This window comes from Cherax quadricarinatus, chromosome 30 (genome assembly GCF_038502225.1).
Source record: "Cherax quadricarinatus isolate ZL_2023a chromosome 30, ASM3850222v1, whole genome shotgun sequence".
Taxonomy (NCBI): Eukaryota; Metazoa; Arthropoda; class Malacostraca; order Decapoda; family Parastacidae; genus Cherax; species Cherax quadricarinatus.
Window position 1 is genome coordinate 27510558 of NC_091321.1, and position 27952 is coordinate 27538509.

Genomic DNA, 27952 nt, shown 5'->3' on the forward strand with positions numbered 1-27952 from the left:
CAGTTGACCATGACTTGCTCCACGTAAAATTGTCACACTATGGTATTAGAGGGCACTCCCTCAACTACCTCAAGTCTTACCTCAGCAACAGAAGCCAATATGTGTACGCAAATGGGGCAAGCTCTTCCGCACAACCAATTACAGTTGGTGTCCCACAGGGAAGTGTCCTTGGCCCTCTTCTCTTTCTCCTATACATAAATGACCTACCAAATGCTTCGCAATTACTCAAACCCACACTTTTTGCAGATGACACTACATACGTCTTCTCTCACCCGAGCCCAGTCACGTTAGCCAATACTGTAAACACCGAATTACAGAAAATATCTACCTGGATGAGGACTAACAAACTTACACTAAACATTGACAAAACCTACTTCATTCAGTTTGGTAACATTGCTACAGATGTACCTCTTAACATAACAATTAATGGATCACCTATCACAAAGCTAACAGAGGGAAAATTCCTAGGAATCCACCTCGATAATAGACTCAAATTTCATACACATATACAACAAATTTCTAAGAAAATTTCCAAGACTGTAGGCATACTATCGAAGATACGGTACTATACTATGTTCCACAGTCAGCCCTCCTGGCCCTTTATCACTCTCTTATTTACCCCTATCTCGCCTATGGAATTTGTGCATGGGGCTCAACAACAATTAACCATCTCAGACAACTAATTACCCAACAAAAGGCTGCAGTTAGAATGATAACAAATTCTCACTACAGGCAACACACTCCACCAATATTCAAAACACTCAACCTACTCACCATACAAAACATCCATACTTATTATTGCACCTATTACATACATAGAACACTTAACTCTGATATTAACCCTCCCCTCAAACATCTCCTTGCCAACCTCAACAGAACACATGACCATAACACAAGGCACAGATCACTCTTTGATGTTCCTCGTGTCCATCTCACGCTATGCAAAAACTCAATGCATATAAAAGGCCCTAAAATCTGAAATTCATTACCTGTAAATATAAAAGAAACACTACCTGTTTATAAATTCAAGTCTCTTCTCAAAGATCACTTACTCACTCAAAACCAAATAAATACTGAATAACTGAACCTTATAAATTGTATATCCTATATGTTACTCACAATTATATCACACAAATGTTAAACCTAGGACCCAATCTAACTTTATTATTTTTTTAAATACACTACCTAACAGAATACTCCATTCGACTGAATGTACAGCAATGCATGCAACCATATGACCTGTCTTTGTAATACTCATTTGTGATTTATAGTTATCTGTTTACAATAATGTTTTATCACTGATTTCATCATTGCTTAGTCAATCTTAAGTTAATTTTAAGCCAGCCCGTAATGCTATGCATATAAGTGGCTTTGGCATGCTGCTCTTACCTGTATTTTTTGTACCTCTGTAAGTATGCTTAAATTACTAAATAAATAAATAAATAAATGAAATAATCGTAAAATTTTTAAATGAGAACGTAGGTTAGTGTTCACTCAAGCATCAACAAAGCCAGACTGGCTCACGGCTCCTGCGTGGGGAAGCAGACAGAGTGGGCTGGCGGAAAGGAACGAAGCCCGGTGGTCCGAAAATTGGGGCGCGTTCGATAATAGGAACAAAGTTGGTTCGAAAAAAGGGTTCTATTTTTGAAATGTTCAATAAGTGATATGCTCGAAATTTGAGGTTCCATTGTAATAATAATAATAATAATAATAATAATAATAATAATAATAATAATAATACATACATACACACTAAGAATAATAATAACAATAATAATAATAATAATACAGTGGACCCTCGACCAACGATATTAATCCGTTCCTGAGAGCTCATCGTTAATCAAAATTATCGTTAGTCGAGTTAATTTTCCCCATAAGAAATAATGGAAATCATATTAATCCGTTACTGACACCCCAAAGTATTGAAAAAAACAAAATTTTCCACATGAAATATTAATTTTAATACACACAAACTGAAGAAGACATGCACATTTACATGACACTTACCTTTATTGAAGATCTGGTGATGATTGATGGGATGGGAGGAGGGGAGAGTGTTGATGGTGTTAGTGTTTAGAAGGGGAATCCCCTTCCATTAGGACTTGAGGTGGCAAGTCCTTTTCCGGGGTTACTTCCCATCTTCTTTTAATGCCACTAGAACCAGCTTGATAGTCACTGGACCTCTGTCGCACAACATATCTGTCCATAGAGGCCTGTACGTCCTGTTCCTTTATGACATTCCTAAAGTGTTTCACAACACTGTCAGTGTACAGGTTGCCAACCCCAAGGACTTCCCCAATGCCACAATGGATTCCTCAACTGGCATAGGATTCCCAGGGTTAGCCTCAAACCCTTCAAAATCCCTTTTGTCTACACATTCTGGCCACAGTTTTTTCCAAGCAGAGTTCAAGGTCCTCTTAGTCACTTCCTCCCAAGCCTTACCTATAATGTTTACACAATTGAGGATGCTAAAGTGATCTCTCCAAAACTCTCATAGAGTCAACTGAATTTCTGAGGTCACTACAAAGCACCTTTCAAACATAGCTTTTGTGTACAGTTTCTTGAAGTTTGCAATGACCTGCTGGTCCATGGGCTGCAGGAGAGGAGTGGTATTAGGAGGCAAAAACTTCACCTTAATGAAGCTCATGTCAGCAGAAAGTCGCTCTGCCAAGTCTGAAGGATGACCAGGAGCACTGTCAAATACCAGGAGGCACTTAAGGTCCAATTTATTTTCCAGGAGGTAATTTTTCACAGTGGGGGCAAATGCATGGTGTAATCAGTCATAGAAAAAGTCCCTAGTGACCCATGCCTTACTGTTTGCCCTCCACAGCACACACAAATTAGCCTTGACGACATTGTTTTTCCTGAACACTCTGGGAGTTTCAGAGTGATACACCAATAAAGGCTTCACTTTGCAATCACCACTAGCATTGGCACACATCAACAGAGTAAGCCTGTGGTCCGAACTGGCAGCCTCACCATGCCTTATGTGGCATGCAAAGAGTACGTAACCTTTATTCGGCGCATGGACACACCCTCATTTACAGGCTATCTCCCCCAACCAGCGAACCAGGTTGCTAAGAGTTGATGATGGGGCCCCATCGTTCAACTAGTGACCAGGTTCTAGCCAATAAGAAGGTGGGATTGACAATCGCAGAGGTTATGTGGATACCGCTCTCCTGTCTGCCCTTGTCATTCCCACTCTAGAGCTGGTTGAAGCACGGTCTGCTATCTTGTGGCTTCTATTTCTGCCTTGCTTACCGTGGAGTGCACTATATTTATCACTGTACATAGTGTACATATTGCTGTTATAATTGGTGAAGGATAATATAAGTCTAAACTTTTTCTACTGTGTTTATTTGCTCCCATTACACCTGGGATAACAGGCCATTTGAAATCCTAGGTTGTAATATGGGTAGCCTGTCCGAGAGCTGGACTTAGAGAAACGGTTGAGCTTAGGGTGAAGCTTGTAGCAGGAACATTGTGTAGCTTGCTGTTTCGCTTCGCTTTACAAATTTTGCGTGTCATTTGCTTATTATCAGCCTTGCTATTGTGTGATCGTTCAGCAGCTCGCTACTAGCTTGTTCAGTGTGCTCGCTTCGCTACGGTCAGTCTTGTGTGCAGTCGGCTTTGCTTGTATGCGTATTCTGCAATCGTACTGTGCATAGCTAAGCGTGTTCTGCAAATTAACGTGTTACGTTGGGGTATTCGTACTGTGCATAGCGAATAACTTATGCCACCTAGACGAGTCAGACGCCTGGTGTCGGCATATACTTTGCATAACCTACCTAAATTGTCCCTACAGCGTTGTTGGCAAATTGCTCGTTCCATTGGCATTCCCTATAAACGCACTCTTACAGCTGCGCAACTGCGTTCACTTATTGCTGACATACTTATTGAAGAAGAGATGGCACATCAGACTCCTCCCTCTACGGGAGCTAGGGCAAAAACTACTATGTTCTCGCAGGAGGAAGAGGATACACCTACGGAGCAAAATGGTCAGTATAGTGCAGCTGGGTTGTCTCAGGGTGAATCAGCGTCGTTGGCACTTCAGCTGGCAAAAATCAATCTTGAGCAAACTAGGGAACAGAGAGCATTCGCAAGGGAAGAATTTGATAGGGAAAGAGAAAGGAGGCAGTTTTCGCATTCTGTAAACGATTTCAGTTTACAAAAAGCAGTACAGCTTGTTCCCCGCTTCAATGAGGCCGAACCAGAGCAATTTTTCGAAAGCTTCGAAAATCAGGCTCGAGCCTTGAGGTGGCCGGAACAGCACTGGGCAGCGTTGGTTCATACAGCATTATTGGGTAAGGCACAGGAATTTACGTCGGTATTAACTGACGCTGAATTCTCTGATTATCAAGTAGTGAAGACCACAGTGTTGGGAGCATATACATGTATCCCAGCTAAATATCGTAAGACCTTCAAATTGAACAGGCGGCAGCTTGGTCAATCCCTGGTGGACTTTGTGAGACAGCAAACCAAAGCTTTTACCAGCTGGTATAAAGCGAGTGGTGTCTCTAACTTTGAGGAGCTGGTGCAGCTTATTCTGATTGATAACCTGCTGGAGTCTGTGGGACCAGAGGTTCGTGTCTTTCTGCAGGATCGTGACTTAACCACTGCATTGGAGGCGGCCAGGTTGGCTGATACCTTCGAAACGAACCGCTCCTTGTCCGAGCGGTCCCGTCTCTCTTTTCAACAGTCTGGCGTGAGCAGAGATCGACAACATTGGAGAATGAAGTGCCAGCCGGAGGGAGAGCGTCTACGACATCCAACCAAGTCACCTGGTGAGCCACGCTTCTCAACATATGGTCCCCCTGCGGAGAGGCAAACTACTTATGGAGCATCTCGACAACAATATCCAGAGAGGCACCAGCCAGAACGACACCACTTGCAACGTCATCAGGGAGTAAAGGGCAAGCCTGTCGTCTGCTTCAGGTGTAATAAAGTAGGTCACATCAGTTCCAACTGCCCCCAAAAACCTCAACCCATCGGGAAAATCTCTAATATCCCTAGTAACATGTCCCCTAGAGAAGTAGAAAAAGGTATGGCCCCTTATTATTGCGAAAGTCTTATTTCCCTTCAGGAAAACTTAGAACCAACTAAAGTAAATACCTTTAGAGATACTGGAGCATATTGCTCACTTGTCAGAGAAGGAATATTACCCCTTTCAGAGAATACTTCCTTGAATTCCTCAGTTTTATTGGAAGCTTACGGAGGAACTATATATTCTGTTCCTTTGCATAAAATTTATGTACAGTGCAAATATTACACTGGGTACTTGACTGTAGGTATCTCAAAAGGATTTCCCATGAAAAATGCCATGTTATTACTGGGTAATAACATTACTACTGTTACTTCGTGTCCTGAATCTATAATGATTAATGCTTCTCCAGTGTTGGCCATAACTCGGGCAACATCCCAAGGGTTGTCTGGGGAGAATGTTGACCTATCCTTGGACGACTCCGATCTCGGAATAGCCACGTTGTTTTATGAGACACACCGGCCGGAGTCTCGTAAATCAAGTGAACAGACCCCGATCAAGCCTTCCTATTCCCAGGTTGCAGGATTGCCAGATGTCTCTGTTTCCATGCCCGAGGGACTGTCCTTCCGGGAGGAACAACGTAAGGACCCTTCGTTAAAATTCGCTTTTGAGGCAGCCATGGGTAAATCCTCTTTGGGTCATCCAGTCAAGTATGAAGTTAAAAATGATTATTTGGTATGCACTGAGACTGGTAAGGAGACAGAGGGCCGGCAATTATACGACAGGTTAGTGGTTCCAACCAAGTATAGACCTCAGATATTAAATATAGCTCATAATACGTCATCAGGAGGTCACTTAGGAATTACAAAAACCTTGTATAGAATCACAAAAGAATTTTATTGGCCAACATTAAAGAAAGATGTGAAGAATCATATTAGGTGTTGCCGAGAATGTCAGCAAGTTGGAAAACCTGGACATTCTATTAAACCTGCACCTCTCCAACCCATACCTGCTGATGGAGAACCTTTTGCAGATTTAATTATAGATTGTGTAGGTCCACTACCTAAGTCAAAGTCTGGAAATCAGTATTTATTTACAATTATGGATAAAGTAACCAGATATCCTGAAGCGATCCCAATGCGTAGTATAAATACTAAAGCTATTCTCAAAGCTTTAACAAAATTCATTTCTTGTTTTGGCATTCCTAAAACTATACAAAGTGATCAAGGTACTAACTTCACTGCCAAAGCATTTAGGGAAGTATTAACTAGGTTAGGGATAATTCACAACTTATCCACTGCCTATCACCCTCAGTCCCAAGGCGCCTTGGAAAGATTCCACCAAACATTAAAAACAATGATGAGAAGTTTTTGCATGCACTTTCCGACAGATTGGGATGAATCTCTACCATTGTTGCTGTTCTCAGTACGAGAGACGGTGCAAGAGTCTACAGGGTATAGTCCGTTTGAGCTGATCTTTGGGCACAATGTACGAGGTCCTCTTCGGGTGCTCAAAGAAGGATGGATGGGAGAAGACGTAAGCTCAGCACTCTACAACCCGTCTTCAAGGTTGCAGGTGGCACGTGAGTTAGCCACGGCTAAGCTAAAGACAGCTCAAAGTAAGATGAAACAGAGGTATGACAGAAGTGCACAATTCCGCTCCTTCCATCCAGGAGACAAGGTGTTGGTGCAGGAACCTATACCTGGCCACACCTTGAAAGCTAGATTTACGGGACCTATGCAGATAGTAAGTAGATTATCTGATTTAAATTATGTGGTAGCTCCCATTGATAAGACCTCAAAAACAAAAACTTACCACATAAATCAAATCAAGGCCTTTCATACACCAGATAAAGTCCCAGTAATGACTCTGTCCTCTACCTCTGAGGACGACTCTGACTCTTTGCACTCTATCTCTGAAATTAATACTAAACTTTCAAATTCTGTCCTCCTCAAGGATCCTAGCCCGTTAATGGATGGATTATCTGAAATACAAGCAACCAATTTAACTGAGCTTCTACAGTCATATCCTAATATTTTTTCGGATGTGCCGAAAAAATGTACGTTAGGTTACCATGATGTAGATGTGGGAAAATCTAAACCAATTAAACTCTCCCCCTACAGAGCTAATCCTGAAAAGCAAAGGCTACTTCAGCAGGAAGTAGACTTCTTGTTAGAACATGGTTTAGTGGAGGAGTCGTCTAGTCCATGGGCTTCACCGTGCATCCTAGTAAAAAAGGCTGATGGAGGGTTTCGTATGTGCACAGACTACCGTAAAGTGAACGAGGTCACAATTACAGATGCTTACCCTCTTCCTCGTCTGGATGACGTAATTGACTTTGTGGGTAAGGCTACTTTTGTGTCCAAATTAGATCTCCTTAAAGGTTACTATCAGGTACCTTTGACAGATAAGGCGAAGGAAATCTCTGCCTTCGTGATTCCAGGAGGTCATTATCAGTATACAGTTACCCCCTTCGGAATGAAAAATTCCCCCTCTTCATTCCAGAAACTCGTCCATCAGGCTATTAAAGGACTTGAAGGCACGGCAGCATACCTAGATGATATTGTTGTGGTGTCTGATACTTGGGATCAACACCTACTTAGACTTAAAGCTCTGTTTGAGACCTTTAAGAATTCCCAATTAACAGTTAATTTGTCTAAATCTTCCTTTGGCCAGGCCACTGTCACTTTTCTAGGCCATGAAGTAGGTAGTGGTAAAGTTGCACCTAAACTTGCTAAAGTTCTTTCGATTAAAGAATATCCAGTTCCTCATGATAGGAAATCTCTTCAACGTTTCCTAGGCATGATAGGATTTTACAGAAGATTCTGTAAGAATTTCTCAGATATTGTAGCCCCTCTTACCTCTCTTACCAGTCATAAAGTTCCTTTTAATTGGACGTCAGATTGTAACACTGCTTTTAATAAAGCAAAAAGATTATTGTGCTCTGCACCCATTCTCTTGTCTCCAGACTTCTCCAAACCTTTTTCATTACAGGTTGATGCTTGTGAGTCTGGGGTTGGGGCGGTACTATTACAAATCGGGAACAAGGAGCTGCAGCCAATCGCATACTTTTCAGCCAAGTTCCAGCCACATCAGAGAGCTTACTCTACCATTGAAAAAGAAGCCCTCGCGCTGGTAATGGCTTTGGAGCATTTCGATGTTTATGTGGGCCAAACATCGCAGGTGGTCACAGTCTACAGTGATCACAACCCGTTAGTCTATCTCCAAGCCATGAAGAATCACAACACAAGGCTTATGCGTTGGACTCTCAGGCTGCAGCCCTACAATATTTTTATTAAATATATTGCCGGCAAAGAAAATGTGTTGGCAGACTCTTTGTCAAGAGTCTAGTTTAATATTTTATTTAGGTTAGGATGTATTTGTGGTAAACCCCCTTTCAAGCTCTTTTTTTTATCCCCTGATGTGGGGGTTTTTTTTAGTGAGGGGATACGGGCTACCGTCCGCTTGTATCTTGGACCTATGTTGGCTTATCTGACTGCTGTCTCACTCTGAGTTTAGGGTTTGGCTTTCAGGCACTAGGAAAGCTGAGCTCTATCTAAGAGTTGGATGGTGGAGAGGATAGGCGGTCCCATTATTTTGTGCCATGGCGGCACGGTTACCACTGGGAGGTGGCAGCCTAATCCTGAGCCTTCTCGGGGGTGGGGGTGTGGCATGCAAAGAGTACGTAACCTTTATTCGGCGCATGGACACACCCTCATTTACAGGCTATCTCCCCCAACCAGCGAACCAGGTTGCTAAGAGTTGATGATGGGGCCCCATCGTTCAACTAGTGACCAGGTTCTAGCCAATAAGAAGGTGGGATTGACAATCGCAGAGGTTATGTGGATACCGCTCTCCTGTCTGCCCTTGTCATTCCCACTCTAGAGCTGGTTGAAGCACGGTCTGCTATCTTGTGGCTTCTATTTCTGCCTTGCTTACCGTGGAGTGCACTATATTTATCACTGTACATAGTGTACATATTGCTGTTATAATTGGTGAAGGATAATATAAGTCTAAACTTTTTCTACTGTGTTTATTTGCTCCCATTACACCTGGGATAACAGGCCATTTGAAATCCTAGGTTGTAATACCTTATCACACTATGTATGCCGCTACGATTCTAAAATCTATCAAACCAACCTTTGCTGGCCTTAAATTCACTCACATCACCACTAGTTGCTGGATTTTTTTTAATTAAATCATCATGCAACTTCCTAGCCTTTTCACATATGATCGCTTGAGAGATGCTATCTCCTGCTATCTGTTTTTTCGTTTATCCACACCAATAACAGTCTCTCAACATCTTCTATCACTTGCGATCTCAGTTTCGAAAACATAGTTGCACCTTTGGCAAGAACAGCTTCCTTGATTGCCGTTTCCTTGCCCACAATAGTAGCGATGGATGATTGGGGTTTTGTGTACAACCTGGCCAGCTCGGAGACACACACTCCACTTTCATACTTAGCAATGATCTCTTTCTTCATATCCATAGTAATTCTCACCCTTTTTGCTGTAGGGTTGGCACTAGAAACTTTCTTGGGGCCCATGGTGACTTATTTTGCAGGTGCAATCACTACAAACACTGTGATAACATGAAATGTTCCGACTGTATGTTTGGATGGGACCCCGGTGGCTGGCTGGCTTGTAAACACTGGCACCCACGGGACAAGTGAGGCGCGCTCAGGCCACAAGTGGACACGTCTTGAACAGAACGAATAGCGTTGGTCGGGTTTTTTAGCGCTAATCGAGGCAAAATTTTTGCGTTAAAATGTATCGCTAGTCGGATTTAACGTTAGACGATGCCAACGTTGGCCGAGGGTCCACTGTACAATGCATGTATAATAGTAATAATAATATTAATAATATGTTGTCATTTTTAGACATTTTTCGTAATTTTTTTCATATTTTTGTGACAAAATGCTTCAAAATACAAATTGGTAAACCTCTGGGAGGCTGTAGATACTGCTAGATCTCTGCTATCTCAGTGCCAAACAAGGGTTAAAAGGAAGAGGAGGTGTGCCACTCTGAGTGACCGCAGCAAACCCTTGGGATGTGTAATTTTGCCTTATATTGTACAAATTTCTTACACAATGCCTCGTCCATAGAGACAGTATTTGCGTACAATCAGCAAGAAGCTCAGGAAGCGATTAGAAATCATGAAGAAAGCTAGAGAATCGAAGAAGGCAGCAGCATAGAGTGAGGCAGCTGGCCACCACCACCACTACCACCACCACTGTGGCTGCTGCCACCACCACCACTGTGGCCACAGTGATCATGTCTTCACCTATAAATACATCTGTCTTGACCACACCTGTGGTTACATCTGTGACAACCTCACCACTAATCATAGATAAACACAAGCTAGGTGTGGGGTTATGGACTGGGAAGATACTAGAGTGGGAAAGTAAATGGCGGATGCTTTCTGCCGCTGCCGGCGTCGCCATCACTTGCCATATTATGGCATATTTTATTCATTCTAGAGTATATATCATGTTTCTATGTTATTAATATTGTTTATGTCATATTAGATGAATTGTGATAGATAACTAAGCTGTAGAGTTGATATTAGCATTATTTTGCTATCCCTCTTGAGAGGCTGGAACAGATTAATTGCATTTCAATTAATTTAAATGAGGAAAATTGACTCAGCATATGAACAAATCAGAATACGAACAAGGTTATGGAATAGATTAAATTCATAAGCCAAGGTTCCACTGTATAAGGTAGTAGGTTGGTAGACAGCAACCACCCAGGAAAGTACTACCATCCTGCCAAGTGAGTGTAAAACAAAAGCCTATAATTGTTTTACATGATGGTAGGATTGTTGGTGTCTTTTTTCTGTCTCATAAACATGCAAGATTTCAGGTATGTCTTGTTACTTCTACTTACACTTAGGTCACACTGCACATACATGTACATGTTTATATATACACACTCATCTGAGTTTTCTTTGATTTTATCTTAATAGTTCTTATTCTTATTGTTTTTCCTTTTATATCCATGGGAAAGTGGAATAAGAATCTTTCCTCCATAAGCCATGCGTAAAAGTCAACTAAAATGCCGGGAACAATGGGCTAGTAACCCCTTTTCCTGTACAGCCTACTAAAAAGAAAAAGAAGAAAACTCCATGTTGATACAGTAGAATAAATAAAGACCAACACTTCCATTCTCATGTAACTTTTAGAAGGAAAGATGCTCTGACAAATTATTATTATTATTACAAGTCTTTATTATTATTACAAGTTATTATTATTATAAGTTTTTATTATTACAAGTTATTATTATTATAATCACAATAAAAAAGAAGTGCTAAATCCACAAGGGTCGTGAATAGCTATAGATAGAGTGAAGGCATATGAAAGGAACAAATTTCTAGTTAAGTTACTGGTGTCTGACTAGAGAAAACGTAATTCTTCAACTTTCCTACCAAATGCTTAGTAAACAAACCTCATATTTATGTCAATTTTTATACTGTGGGTGTATGTATAATGTTTATATGTTATGTAGCATGTTTATTATATAATTTTGAAAAAAATATCATAGATGGATTAATGGAAATGTCTATATTAACATAATATACGACATTTAATGCGCCCAAGAGATTATATGGCGTCAAGTAGACAGATTCTTAGTGATTTTATTGTGTACCTGCATGCCAGTACAGTGTGAAAGTATATTTAGGTACAGGTACACATAAGTATAATTATCAGAGAACAGTAATCCCTCGTTTTTCGTAGTTAATCCGTTCCTGGAGTTGCTACTATTATCGAAATCTACGATTTTCGAATCAATTTTCCCCATAAGAAATAATGTAAATACAATTAATCCGTTCCTGACACCCAGAAGTATTAAAACAAAAAAATTTTTTACATGAAATATAGATGTAGTACATAAACAATACAATGGGAAATGATGAATGAAACATTAACAGCATAACACTTACCTTTATTGGAGATTCTTCTTAGTGTATGGGAGACTGGAGGAGGAGAGAGATTGGATTATTTACAGTTTAGAAGGGGAATCCCCTTCCATCAACACCTCAGGTACCAATTGCTTTTCTGGGATTGCTTCTCTTCTCTGTTTCTTAATGCCACTAGGACCAGCTTGAGAGTCACTGGAGTCCTGTCTCGCAAAATAACTGTGGAGAGAGCTCTGTTTCTGGTGTCTCTTTAGCACTTCCCTAAAATGGCCCAAGACTTTGTCACTGTACATGTTGCCAACATGGCTTGCAACAGCCTTGTCAGGGTGATGTTTCTCCATAAATCTTTCCATCTTGGATGACAGCCAATAAACTTTCGCTTAACACTGACAAAACCTACTACATTATGTTTGGTAGCAGAGCAGGAGATGCGCAAAATAACATTAAGATCAACAACACTCTAATTGCCAGGCATAATGAGGGCAAATTCCTAGGCCTATACCTCGACAACAACCTGAACTTCAGCACCCATATCCAACACATAACCAAAAAAGTATCCAAAACGGTTGGGATCCTCTCCAAGATACGATACTACGTGCCGCAAACTGCCCTTCTCACACTATACCATTCACTTATACAGTGGACCCCCGCTTAACGATCACCTCCAAATGCGACCAATTATGTAAGTGTATTTATGTAAGTGCGTTTGTACGTGTATGTTTGGGGGTCTGAAATGGACTAATCTACTTCACAATATTCCTTATGGGAAAAAATTCGGTCAGTACTGGCACCTGAACATACTACAGGAATGAAAAAAGTTCGTTAACCGGGGGTCCACTGTATATCCATACCTCACCTATGCTATATGTGCTTGGGGTTCAACTGCAGCAACACACCTAAAGCCAATAATAACCCAACAAAAAGCCGCAGTAAGAATAATCACTAAATCCCATCCCTGGCAACACCCCCCCCACTCTTCATAGATCTAAACTTACTCCCTGTTCAGTACATCCACACTTACTACTGTGCAATCTACATCTACAGGACCTTAAATTCCAATATTAACCTTGACTTAAAATGCTTTCTTGATAGTTGCGACAGAACCCACAGGCACAATACAAGACACAAACATCTATATGACATTTCCCGTGTCCGACTAAACCTTTACAAAAATTCAATGTATGTCAAAGGCCCTAAAATCTGGAACACCCTACCTGAAAATTCTAAAACTGCAGACACATTCATCACCTTCAAAACTACAGTTAGAAAACATCTTATCTCCCTGATACACCCTGTCAACTAATTACACGAATACCACCTGGTGGTTAACACTTACACTCACTCACCCATTTGACCATAAACAGAAATATCAATCTCAATCTCAAAATAATGAATCTTAACTAGTCATAAGTTGGCCTGTGATACTCCAATACTGAAACTATGTATAGTGCCAAAACAAAGGCATTCACATTGCTAAACTCACAAACTAGTATTTAGTCACTTAGCCATAATACCAACTTACCTCATAATTTTGTAATATTTTAAACTTAAGATTTAATTTAAGTCTGCCCAAAATGCCTAGCCATGCTAGGTGTTCTAGTGGTACACTCTGTAATTATTATTTTACTACATGTAAACAATACAATAACCAAATTCTGTAAACTCAGCATTGTAATCCTTATAGAGAATAAACTTTGAATCTTACCCCACATAGCAAAAATCTCTTTAATTTCTGAAGAAGGTACCTTCTTCCATCTCTCTTCCTCCTCCTCTGCAGCAAGATTCTGAGCTGCAATCTGTTGCTGTTCCTGCTGAAGCTCTTGCAGCTCCTCAGTGGTGAGCTCTTCGTTGTTTTCTTCCACCAACTCTTCCACATCCTCCAAACTCACATCCAACCCCATGGAACTCCCCAGTGCCACAATTGATTTAACAACAGACATAGGGTCATCAGGGTCAGTCCCAAACCCTTCAAAATCCCTCTTGTCGACACAATCAGGCCACAAATTTCTCCAAGCAGAGTTCTAAGTCCTGGTAGTCACTCCCTCCCAAGCCATACCTATAAGGGTTATGCAATGGAGGATGCTGAAGTGTTCTCTCCAAAATTCTCTTAGGGTCAAGAGAGTGTCTGTGGTCACAGTCAAGCACCTTTGAAACATTGCTTTGATGCAGAGTTTTTTAAAATTTGCAATGACCTGCTGGTCCATGGGCTGGAGGAGAGGAGTGGTATTAGGGGGCAAGAACTTTACTGTGATGAACCCAAACTCCTCAAAAATTAGGTCACCCAAGTTTGGAGGATGAGCAGGTGCATTGTCCATTATTAGCAGGCACTTGAAATCTAATTTCTTTTCCAGTAGGTAATTCTTCACACTAGGGCCAAACACTTCACTGAACCACTCAATGAAAATTTCCCTTGTGACCCATGCCTTACTATTAGATTTCCAAAACACACACAATTTACTCTTCATAACATTGTTTTTCCTGAACACTCTGGGATTTTCAGAATGGTACACTAGTAATGGCTTCACTTTGAAATCCCCACTAGCATTAGCACAGAACATGAGCGTCAGCCTGTCTTTCATAGGCTTGTGTCCTGGCATTACCTTTTCCTCCTGTGTAATGAAGGTCCTCTTTGGCATTTTCTTCCAAAAGAGGCCTGTTTCGTCACAACTGAACACTTGTTCAGGTTTCAGTCCTTCAGCCTCTATGTACTCCTTGAGTTCATGCACATATTTTTCAGCCGCCTTGTGGTCCGAACTGGCAGCCTCACCATGCTTTACCACACTGTGTATGCCAGTACGGTTCTTAAATCTCTCAAACCAACCTTTGCTAGCCTTAAATTCACTCACATCACCACTATTTGCAGGCAATTTCTTTACCAGATCGTTGTGCAACTGCCTAGCCTTTTCACAAATAATCGAAGTCATAAGAGTATCTCCTGCTAATTTTTTCTCGTTTATCCACACCAATAATAACTTCTCAACATCTTCGAGTACTGGTGATCTCATTTTTGTCAGTATATTTACCCCCTTTGCAACAACAGCGTCCTTGATTACCTCTTTCTTGGCCACGATGGAACATATGGTTGTGTAGGGTTTCTTATACATCCTGGCCAGTTTGGCCGCAGTTGTGCCACTTTCATATTGTTCAATGATGTTTTTCTTAAATTCAATTGTATTTCTCACCTTCTTTACCACAGGCTTGGCACTAGGAGCTTTCTTTGGAGCCATGGTAGCTTATTTAGTACTTGCAAGCACTAAAATGAGTGGAATATTATGAAATATTTCGTAGGAGCACGTGAGGGGACCTTCGCTCACTGGTAAACAATGCCACACTGGCTGGGTAGGGAGGCCGCCCCGGCTCACATCGTGTGTATGCATCCCGGACGACCTACGATTAGCGAGCCCATGTTTATACGAAAATATCCCTATGATTTCCGAAATCTACAATTCCCGAGAACCACGATTATCGAGGGACCACTGTACATATAAAATATGTAATAACTTTAAAACACTTGAAATTTTGGAAAATTTCCAGACATAATAGAGAGTTGTGCTCACAGAGAATGTAAACAAACTGGGTGGAGCGCACCACATTTGAAAGACCGCTCACCATATACAACAAATTTTGGTCATAATCTGAAATCGCTGTATTAGCGGAACGCCATAAAGCGGGATCCTACTGTATTTATACAAATAAAAATAAAAACTTATCTAATGCCTCAAGATATATTGTACTTACCAAATCTCTTGTTGGGGTCTTTGTATGGTGTCTTATAGATGCCTTCAGGAGACACATCACCAGTACGATTCAGAAGATTCTCTCGAGGAATTGCGTAGTGTTCAAACATCATTATTCTAATGAAGGATAAACAAATATGAATACATTACGTATGAATATATCAAAGCTCCTATACTGTTAGGTAAAATTTAACACTTCTGCATGTGCCAGATCACCTGGGTTATGATGGCAGTCTGGCTGACCAAGAAGTTAACAGGGAAACCTGGCATTAGACTATGCTGAGAAAGAGAAAGGAGGGGTACAGAAGCTCTCAAAACTGGTCACTGGTAAAGCACAGTTTATTATTATAGTATTTAGGAGAAAGTAGTAAAACTATAGGAGTTATACAACACCTGAGGAAGGGAACAAGAATGAGAGAGAATTAAGTTTGATCCAATTGGACAAGCTCAATTCTTTACATCATGAGTTTCCTACCTGCAAACAGCTTTAATAACAATCTTTTAAAAATCACCTATTAAATCTTACTTCAACAGTTAGCCTACTCTTACTATCATTTTTGAATCTTAACTACTGAAATGAATTACTTAGGCTGTACTGTGACACAATGCCTAAACTAACCTGCTAGGAGTAGAATTCAGTATACAGTATAAAAAGTCCTTTATCTGAAATTCCAAAATCCAAAAGCGAAATTTCCATTAGCGAGCGGGTCTCAAAAGAGGTTCCTTGACATTGGTGAGGGGATCTTGCTCTTTATCTAGGGAATTGGATCTCATTTGTTTGTTGGACTATCTTATTGAAACTTGGGGAATGTATGATGGAAAGATGCTTCTTAACGTACACCAAAAATGAAAGAAATCGGACCATAAATAATGGAGTTCACTTCTCTACCATTAGCCGCCCCTTAGCCGCATTTTCCTATGGTTTTTATGGTTGTATTCTCGTTTTATTGGTCTCATTTGATAGAATGGAAGATATATTCCAGAAATAGACATGAGTTTGATTGGTTTCACAAAAAAGTACCTTGAAATTGAGTTCAAAGTAGCAGAAATGTTCGATTCTTTGGCGACGTTCAAGAATGGGTTGACATTATTTATACAATTATTACAATAATGCAGTAGTCTGCATAACAGTAAATCTTCTATTTTTTGTGTGAATAAAAATTACAAATTTATATTGTAGTAATAATAATAATAATAATAATAATAATAATAATAATAATAATAATAATAATAATAATAATAATAATAGTAAAAAAATATAATATAATACTTTGAGGATGAGTGGAACAAACTCCCGAGTACAGTTATTCAGGATAAAACGTTGTGTAGTTTTAAAATTAGGTTAGATAAATGCATGAGTGGGAGTGGGTGGGTGAGTTGGACCTGACTAGCTTGTGCTTCTGGGTCTGGTGCCATGCTCCTTCCTTGAGTGGAGGTGACCAGACTGGGTGGATCATTGGGCTAATCCAGGGGAAGGGGCCATTGGTCTAATCGGAGGGGTGGGGGGGGAGGCATGAATCTGCTCCGCATGGGTAAGTAGGCCTGTTGCAGCGTTCCTTCTTTCTTATGTTCTTATGTATTATAATACATGTATAATAATAATGTACTATACAATAAAATTATAATAATAGACAGTTTCAAAAGGCCGTCACTAGATGGCAGTGATTACCGCAACAATGTGGGAGCGGTTGTGGCCGCCTCCACCTGTCACATAATGACATGTTTTATACATTCTAGAGTATATATCAGGTTTCTATGTTATTTATATTGTTTATTATGTCAATAGATGAATTGTGATAGATAAATAAGCCACAGACTTGATATTAGCAAAATTATTCAAGGAATACTTTGTCCGGTCTCCAGACAAACTCTCGTCCACTGCCAACGATACCACTACATGAATGACATATGTTATTCAGTCTAGAGTATATATCAGGTTTCTATGTTATTTATATTGTTTAATATGTAATATTAGAAGAAGTGAGATAGAAAAGTAAGCCGAAGAGTTGAAATCAGCGAAATTATTGAAGTACAGAATTCCAATGAAATGGATTAATTGCATTTCAATTAATTTAACCCTTTGAGGGGTCTGTGCCGTAGATCTACGGCTATATGTTGAGGGTCCATACTGTAGATCTATGCCATGAGCTCAGCTCATTCTGATAAGCTGTGAGCGGTAAATTTGGGCCTAGATATGAGAGAATACATCTATGTGGTACGTGTGCACCACATAAAACAAATCCTGCAGCACACAGTACATAATGAGAGAAAAAAACTGAGACAGTAATTTTCGATTAAAACAATGACTTTGCAGTGTTTTTTGTACGTTTTTATAGTTGTATTTGCGATTTCTTGGACTCATTTGATAGAATGGAAGATATATTACAGAAATAGAGATGATTTTGATTGGTTTTAGTAAAGGAAATGGGTTGAAACTGAGCTCAAAACAGCAGAAATGTTAAATTTTTGCCAATGTTCAAGAGTAAACAAATGATCCCACACGTCTAATACACACCAGCTGGTGGGTCTAATATACATTCACAAATGTGCTGATATTATTTATACAATTATTACAGTATTGCATGACAGTAAATCTTTTATTTTTTGGTTTGAATAAAAATTCATTATGTGAATAAAAAATCAAAATGGAATTCATTTGTAAAGCCTGAAAACGTAACTAATGAACAGCGGAAATGTTAGTTTAGTTCCAGGAATGCCTGCATTGTTTATTCTGGACCTTATTTGGAAAACAGAATATTTTTAACTTTGCATTAACCCTTTGACTGTTTTCGACGTATAAATACGTCTTACGAGCCAATGTTTCTGACGTATATATACTCAATAATTCTAGCGGCTTCAAATCAAGTGGGAGAAAGCTGGTAGGCCCACATGTGAGAGAATGGGTCTGTGTGGTCAGTGTGCACCACATAAAAAAAATCCTGCAGCACACATTGCGTAATGAGAAAAAAAAACTCTGATCGTTTTTTTGGAATAAAACGCCGACTTTGAGGTGTATTTTCGTATAGTATTTATCGTTGTATTCGCGTTTTCATGGTCTTAGGTGATAAAATGGAAAACATATTACAGAAATAGAGATGATTTTCATTACTTTTACGATGAAAACGACCTTGAAACTGAGCTCAAAGTAGCGGAAATGTTCGATTTTTACCAATGTTCAAGAGTACATAAATCACACCACACGTCCAATACACGTCAACTGGGGAGTCTAATATTCTTTCACTAGTGCACTGATATTATTTATACCATTTTTACAATAATGCAGTCGTCTGCATAACAGTAAATTTTGTATTTTTTTGTATGAATAAAAAATCAAAATAGAAAGCAATAATAATATAAGAGGGGCCTAGAGATGTGACTAATGAACAGAGGATATGTTATTTTAGTGCCAAGAATGTCTACCTTGTTTATTCTGGACCCTATTTTGAAATTGGCATCTTTTTTATTTTGCGTGAAATTGGCCAAATTGCCAATTTCTGACCACCATATTGGGTAGTCCAAATTAGTAAAAGGGAGGTTTCTTGTACTCAGCTGATAGATAAAATGGAGTTCTAAAGAAATAGCTATGAGTTTGGTCAACTAGAACAATGAAATTGGCTGAAAATTGGGCTCAAAGTCAGCGAAATCGCCGATACGCATATGTCGCCGAGACCGCTAACTTCGTGGGAGCATAATTCCATGAGTTTTCGACCAAATTTCGAACTTTTGGTGTCATTACCATCGGGAAAAGATTCTCTATCATTTCATAAGAAAAAATAATTTTTTTTTTTTCAAAAATTGAGCGACATAGAATGACAGTTTCAGAGAGGGGCCTGAAACAGTCAAAGGGTTAAATTGGCCAAATTAGTAATTTCCGATCACTCTATTTTGTAGTTGAAACAGCTGACTTGGCGATTTCTTGTGCTCAATCGACAGAATAAAAGTAATACTGTACTAGTGAAATAGCTAAGAATTTGGTCGACTTGAGTATAATATAACTGGCCTAAAATGGGAGTCAAAGTCGTCAAGATCACCGATGCGTAAATGTCGCTGACACGTCAAAATTCGCGAGAGCATAATTTCGTCAATTTTTCCATCAAATTTCATACTTCTTGTTTCATTACCTTCAGAAAAAGATTATCTACCATTTCATAAGAAAAAAATAACAAAGTTATTTTTTGAAAATTCTTGGACACTGGTGCGCACTTTGAAATTTGGCCTTTGGACCCTGAAAGGGTTAAATGAGGAAACTTGACTCTGCAAACGAGCAAATCCAGATGCAAGCAAGGTCACCGAATGGATTAAACTCGTGAGTGGAGGTTCCACTGTATATGTAAACACACATTGTAACCTCAACAAAGAAATTTTTTTTTTTTATTTATAATATTTTGTGAAGGGATTCAGGAAAACTGGTTAGCCGGACTCGAGTCCTGGAAATGGGAAGTACAATGCCTGCACTTTAACCCTTAAACTGTCCAAATGTTGATCTACGTTTGCACACATAGTGCTCCAAACGTAGATCAACGTTTTATTTTTCATTCCTTCAAATTTGGCACACTAGGCCTGAGTTGTCTAGACATGAAAGAATGGGTCTGTGCACTCTGTGTGTGCACTACTAAATAAATCTGGGAGCACATACGGCCTTGTGGGAGCACCAGTTCAATTGAGCGCCAGCTAGAGCAAGTAGCATGGCAAACACCAGGGATTCACTGATGCCATACTGCATTAACACTCCCATTTTAAGAGAAAAGTAAAAATAGGTTAGATAAATATAGTCGGACTTGAGTCCTGGAAATGGGAAGTACAATGCCTGCACTTTAAAGGAGGGGTTTGGGATATTGGCAGTTTGGAGGGATATGTTGTGTATCTTTATATGTGTATGCTTCTAGACTGTTGTATTCTGAGCACCTCTGCAAAAACAGTGATAATGTGCGAGTGTGGTGAAAGTGTTGAATGATGATGAAAGTATTTTCTTTTTGGGGATTTTCTTTCTTTTTTGGGTCACCCTGCCTCGGTGGGAGACGGCCGACTTGTTGAAAAAAAAAAAAAAAAAAAAAAAAAAAATGAGTGAGTGTGGGTGGTTGTGAGTTGGACCTGACTAGCTTGTGCTACTAGGTCTGATGTCATGCTCCTTCCTTCAATGGATGTGACCTGACTAGGTGGGTCATTGGTCTAAGCCGGGAGGGGAGGGTGACATGTACCTGCCTTGCATGGGCCAATAGGCCTGCTGCAGTGTTCCTTCTTTCTTATGTTTTTATGTATCCGGCAGGCTGGCTGGCTGGCTTGCTTTGGCTGTGTCTGGCTGTCTTTCTGTCTATATCTCTATCTGTCTATATGTCTATATCTCTATCTATCTATATCTCTGTCTATCTCTATACAGTGGACCCCCGCATACCGTTGGCATCACATAACGTTAAATCCGCATACCGATACATTTTATCGCTAAGATTTTGCCTCGCATACCGCTAAAAAACCCGCTCAACACTATTCGTCCGAGACGCGTCTAGTGTGCGGCCTGAGCCAGCCTCACATGTTCCGCCGGTGGCATTGTTTACAAGCCAGCCTCCGCGGTAACGTCCAAGCATACAATCGGAACATTTCGTATTATTACAGCATTTTTGGTGATTTTATCTGCAAAATAAGTGACCATGGGCCCCAAGAAAGCTTCTAGTGCCAACCCTGTGGTAAAAAGGGTGAGAAATATTATCGAAATACTGTGGTACCATGGTCAACTGCTGATGCTGCTGCTGCTGTAGCACTGTCAGCTGCTGCTGCTGCTGTAGCCCCGTCAGTTGCTGCTGCTGCTGTAGTACCATCTGCTGCTGCTGTAGCACCGTCTGCTGCTGCTGTAGCACCGTCTGCTGCTGCTGTAGCACTGTCAGCTGCTGCTGTAGCACTGTCAGCTGCTGCTACTGTAGCACTGTCAGCTGCTGCTGCTGTAGCACTGTCAGCTGCTGCTGCTGCTGCTGTAGCACTGTCAGCTGCTGCTGCTGCTGCACTGTCAGCTGCTGCTGCTGCTGTAGCACTGTCAGATGCTGCTGCTGCTGTACTGCCATCAGCTGCTGCTGCTGCTGTACTGCCATCAGCTGCTGCTGCTGCTGTACTGCCATCAGCTGCTGCTGCTGCTGTAGTACAGTCTGCTGCTGCTGTAGCACCGTCTGCTGCTGCTGTAGCACTGTCAGCTGCTGCTGCTGCTGTAGCACTGTCAGCTGCTGCTGCTGCTGTAGCACTGTCAGCTGCTGCTGCTGCACTGTCAGCTGCTGCTGCTGCTGCTGCTGCTGTAGTACTGTCAGCTGCTGCTGCTGCTGTAGCACCGTCAGCTGCTGCTGCTGCTGTACCACCGTCAGCTGCTGCTGCTGCTGTAGTACCGTCTGCTGCTGCTGTAGCATCGTCTGCTGCTGCTGTAGCACTGTCAGCTGCTGCTGTAGCACTGTCAGCTGCTGCTGCTGCTGTAGCACCGTTGTTGGTGTGGCTTATTGAGAATACCAAGAAACAATTAACCCCAGAGGGTTAGCCACCCTAGGATAACCCAAAAAAGTCAGTGTCATCGAAGACTGTCTAACTTATTTCCATTGGGGTCCTTAATCTTGTCTCCCAGGATGCAACCCACACCAGTCGACTAACACTCAGGTGAACAGGGAAAAATGCCTGGAACTAGTGCTCATATTGGTGAATTTAAAGCCAGCAAAGGTTGGTTTGAGAGATTTAAGAATCGTAGTGGCATACACAGTGTGATAAGGCCTGTTCTGGAAGAAAATGCCAAACAAGACCTACAGTACTCAGGAGGAAAAGGCACTCCCAGGACACAGTGTCTCATCAGTCATTGCTGCATCTTCAATAAAGGTAAGTGTCATTTATTCTTCATTTAGTAGAGTAGTACATACACAATATATACTGTGCATGTATACTACTCTACTATTGTGCATGTATCCTTCTCTTTGTGTGTAGGAAAATGTATATTTCATGTGGTAAAAAAAAATTTTTCATACTTTTGGGTGTCTTGCACGGATTAATTTGATTGCCATTATTTCTTATGGGGAAAATTCATTCGCGTAACGATAATTTCGCATAACAATGAGCTCTCAGGAACGGATTAATATCGTTATGCGGGGGTCCACTGTATCTGTCTCACATGTACACATAAGTACAGTTATTATACATAGTGTAAATTACCTGGGATAATCCAAAAATTCCAGGCAAAGATAGACAGACAGACAGATAGATAGATAGATAGATAGATAGATAGATAGATAGATAGATAGATAGATAGACAGATAGATAGACAGACAGACAGACAGACAGACAGATAGAGACACAGACAGAAGTTTGTGTGTATCCAGGAAAAAATAAAGCCAGGGTTGCCCCGAGCACCCATTTATCAAATGTCACCGAGCTGATAACAGATGTCATAACACGATTCTTCAAGGAGTGTGATATACATATACTCCAGGCAGACAGAAAGACAGATAAGCAGAGACAGACAGACAGACAGGCAGATAGACAGCAGATAGACACAGACAGATAGACAGTTATATAGAGCAACAAGACATGTTTGTGTGTAACAGTGATAACAAATGCAGCGAGGGTTAGCTGGAGCAGTGGGCATTTATCAAATGTCACTGGGCTGTCAACAGTATAGGGATGCCTTTCATAACATCATGCTTCAAGGTATATGCCAGGGTATCTAAAACATTGATGGGACCTATAAATACCTTGTATATATTTCTAGACAATAGTAAATAACCCAAGCAGGTGTAAATGTTCACCTGTCAAAGTGATTGTGACTATTTGAGTACTATTTCAGTACCTAATATTAGTGTCAGAACAAAGATTGGCTATGAAATTATAAGAACTATAATAATTTGTAATTATCAGAACATAAAAAATATATAAATTAAAATAAAAATGAGAAAAAAAAAGGTATATTCTGGCAACACTTCTGCAAGCTGTAGGAGTCGATGTTGCCATCAGGTGAGCATCCAGAGTCAACTTCATGGTCTTATATCTCGTTAAGTACTTACCCTTATTTTTTTTAATCCTATAACATGTAGAAAAATGCACTCTTCATTTTAAAAGAAAAAACAATTTTTTTTTATTTTTCAAAATATTCGGAGCACCACGTGAGTGAACGCAGATCTACGTTTGGACAGTTTAAGGGTTGAAGGAGGGGTTTGGGATATTGGCAGTTTGGAGGATGACTTTTAAACTGTCGTATCTGAGCACCTCTGCAAAGACAGTGATTATGTATGAGGTGAAAGTGTTGAATGATGATGAAAATATTTTCTTTTTGGGTATTTTCTTTCTTTTTGGGTCACCCTGCCTCGGTGGGAGATGACCAATGTGCTGAAAAAAAAAAAAAAACTGAAATTGGAATATTTTGAACTTTGTGAAATTGACCAAATTACCAATTTATGATCACTTTACTGGGTAACTGAAATAGTTGACTGGGCAACTTCTTGTGCTCAATAGATAAAATGGAACACATACTAGTAAAACAGCTAAGAATTTGATCTAATGGAACAATGTAATTGGCCGAAAATAGGACATTAAGCGGGCAAAATCACTGATGTGTTTAATTATCGATGACACAGCAAAATTCACGAGAGCGTATTTTGTCTATTTTTGATAAAATTTCATACTTTTTTTTTTTCCTTCAGAAAAAGATTCATAGGAGAAAATAATAAACTTTTTTTTTTTAAATTCTTGGACCCTGTGGGGAATTTTCAGATTAGGGATCTGGACTCTCAAAGGGCTAAAATGCTAGAATCCTCATCACCTATATCATAATCACACCTGTAATTCCTTATCAATTAAACTTGATAAAAGCCATATAGCACGGACTAATAGGATATTCAATTCTCTTGTTTTCATTGTAATTTATACATACACACACCTTAGAGACTATATGTACATAATTACAGAAATTGTTATTCACTTTTTAATCTTAAGTTAGTCTTAAGTGTGCCCGAAATGCTCTGCATATTAAGGGGCTTTATGCATGCACACCCAAATGTCATTCACTTTTGTACATACAATGTATCAAGCTGAAATAAAATTATTATTATTATTATTATTATTATTATTATTTACCGCCTCACAACCCATGTCTAGTTTTAAGTAGTGTGTAAGCATTAGGATTAGTCTACCCAAAATGTTCAGGCATGTTTCAGGCCACGCTGCCTTGGTGGGAAACGGCCGATGTGTTAAAAAAAAAAAAAAAAAAACGAAAATCACACATTGTACATTATGCAAAGAAATAAAAATCTGAATTTGAATTTATGTTACTTTAGTGGCTAGAATGTATGCAGTTTATTTTGGACTCTATTTTAAAATTGGAACTTGTTGAATTTTGCTCATAATTGGCCAAATTACCAACTTCTGGGTACTCAATAGAATACTTCTGATAGATGAATAGGCAGCGTCTTGCTCTCAGTTGATAGAATGGAAGACATATTAGAGAAATAGCTAGGAATTGGCTTGGTTTGAGCAATGAAATTGACCTAAAGCCTCAAATTGGGAAAATGGCAGAAATTACACAGGCAACTTCATGCCTGTGTACTTTCATGAGTTTTTAAAGGGGAATTTGTTTAAGTTTGTATAAAACTGGCCAAATTATCAACTTCTGTGCACTTAATAGGGTAATTCTGATAGAGTTGATTGGGTGGTTACTGGTGTTCAATTGGTAGAGCAGAAGGCTTACTACAAAATAGTTAAGAATCTGGTCAAATTGAGAAATGGAATTGGCTTAAAACAGGACTCAAAGTGGGCAAAAATCACCAATGCGTAAATTATGCTCAGACCTACAACTTTACGTCTGTATAATTCCATGAGTGCTTCATCAAATTTTGTATTTTTTTGTGCCATTGTTAGCACTTTTAATTTCAGGGTTCCTGACAACGAAAGAGTCAAATAATGTTGCTGGACTAAAATTGTTTGGAGTCAGCTAGACGCTAACAAATGGTTACTAAATTTAATACTGAACATAATCTACAGATATAGCCAAGAGTTACAATAATACCTTCACCAGGCCCATTATCAAGGTTTCCTCATGGTCATTACAAAGAACTCCTCATTTCCCTGAGGGATCATAAAACAACACTTGGATTAAATTTGAAGCAATAACATTTTTGTGTTTTGCTAAAAAAAAAAAAAATGTTATTACTTGTAAACAGGGACAGCCCAGGAAGGGTTGGAGAGAGAGTGAAGGATGTTTTGAGTGGCAGGAGTTTCAGCATTCGGTAAGCATGCAAGATCTGTGTGAGTTGAGATAAGCATCTTCACAAATTTCACTAACTATTGGGAGTGCAAGCAAGGGATTTAAGGAAGGCATCTGTAATCTGAAGAATGGGTGAGGATGTTCAGGTTCGAAGAATTAACTGAACTGCAACACGTGGACTTTTGGCAAGACAGCTCAAGAATGAGTGATGGTGAAGGTGGTTTTCTTCTTGGCTTCACTTTTTCCTTAGTGGGAAATGGATACTGTGTTTAATTTATTCAAGAAAAACTGCAGTGAAATTTAACTCACCCATTGTCAATGCCATTTAGGCCAATCTTATGCCCCATATCAATGATGGTGATCCCTGGGTATGGCAGCAGTGTCTGAGGATCTCTTATGGGAACAATGAAAGAGTGAAGACCTTGACACACTCCATCAGGGGTATATAACTGGGCAAACACAAGAGCATGGCTTGCTGTTTTACCTGTAATATGATCATCAAAGTTATTTTGGGCAATGCATTTAATAAACCAAAGCCTCTTCACCAGGTTCTTCCATGTGACCTTAAGTAACCTCTTAAGGGGTCACACAAAACATTTTTTTATCTAGGTATGCCATCATTTGTTCATTATTAGTACTAAATTAAATAATCTGGTGTGTGCATGTCTATTATTGTGACTCATTCCATTGATGATTTCTGTTATTTATTAAAGCTTAATCTTAAGCTACAAACTTTCCACAAAAAAGGTTAAAATACAATTATTAATTTAACTCTTGCTGTTTTGCTCAATATTCTACTCTTTTACCCATTAGTTAACCCTTTGACTGTCGCAACCCCCAATCCTGAGGTGTCTCCTGGTGTCGCAAAATTTAAAAAAAAAAAAATTATTTTTTCTTATGAAATGATAGAGAATCTTTTCCCGATTGTAATGACACCAAAAAAACGAAATTTGATGGAAAACTGACGGAATTATGCTCTCGCAAAGTTAGCGACCTCAGCGCTGTTTACAAATCGGCGATTTCGCCCACTTTGAGCCCTATTTTCGGCTAATTTCATTGTTCCAGTCGCCCAAACTCATAGCTATTTCTTTAGAACTCCATTTTTTCTATCGATTGAGTACAAGAAACTGCCCATTTACCGATTTCAACTACCTAATAATGTGGTCAGAAATTTGCAATTTGGCCAATTTCACGAAAACTAAAAAATATGACAATTTCAAAATAAGGTCCAGAATGAACAATGCAGACATTTCTGGCTCTAAAATAACATTTTCTTTGCTCATCAGTCATGTCTCCAGGCCCCTCTGATATTACTCTTGCTTTCTATTTTGAATTTTTATTCAAACAATAAATAGAAGACTTACTATTATGCAGACTACTGCAATACTGTAATAACTGTATAAATAACATCAACCCATTCATGACTGCATATTAGAATGGCTAGTTGGACATTTATTGGACAATGGCATCATTTGTTTACTTTTGAACATTGGCAAAAATCAAACATTTCCCCTACTTTGAGCTCCATTTCTAGGTTCTTTTTATAGTAAAATCAATCAAAATCACCTCTATTTCTATAATATGTTTTCCATTCTATCAAATGAGACCAAGAAAACGAGAATACAACCATAAATACTATACGAAAATAGACCACAAAGTCGGCATTTTAATTAAAAAAAACGGTCGGAGTTTTTTTTTTCTCATTATGCACTGCGTGCTCCAGGATTTTTTTTATATGGTGCACGCTGACCACACAGACCCATTCTCTCACATGTGGGCCTACCAGCTTTCTCCTGCTTGATTTGAAGCCGCTAGAATTTATGAGTATATATACGTCAAACACGGTACCTCGTAAGACGTATATATACGGCCGCAACAGTCAAAGGGTTAATCTTAAGTTAATTTTAAGCCTGCCCGTAATGCTATGCATGCAAGTGGCTTTGGCATGCTGCTCTTACCTGTATTTTTTTGTACCTCTGTATGTTCAAATTATTAAATAAATAAATAAATAAAAAATAAATTAGGCTGCTTGAACCATTAAGACTTATCATTTATAAATGCTGTAGGTCAGGCATAATATGGGAACACTGCTTGCTTACAAG

At 39.6% G+C, this 27952-nt stretch overlaps 1 protein-coding gene across 7 annotated transcripts in view; it reads right to left on the minus strand.

Annotated features, from left to right (window-relative positions):
• The window catches only part of LOC128692519 (peroxisomal acyl-coenzyme A oxidase 3), a 314664-nt gene that overhangs the window by 78316 nt on the left and 208396 nt on the right, over positions 1 to 27952 (minus strand). For all 7 annotated transcript variants that reach the window (XM_070090050.1, XM_070090048.1, XM_070090049.1 and 4 more), the window contains exons 6-7: positions 26160 to 26334; positions 15639 to 15754 (exon numbers count right to left, since the gene is read on the minus strand). In XM_070090050.1, the coding sequence (XP_069946151.1) occupies positions 15639 to 15754; positions 26160 to 26334 (291 nt within the window). The remainder of the gene's footprint in view (positions 1 to 15638; positions 15755 to 26159; positions 26335 to 27952) is intronic.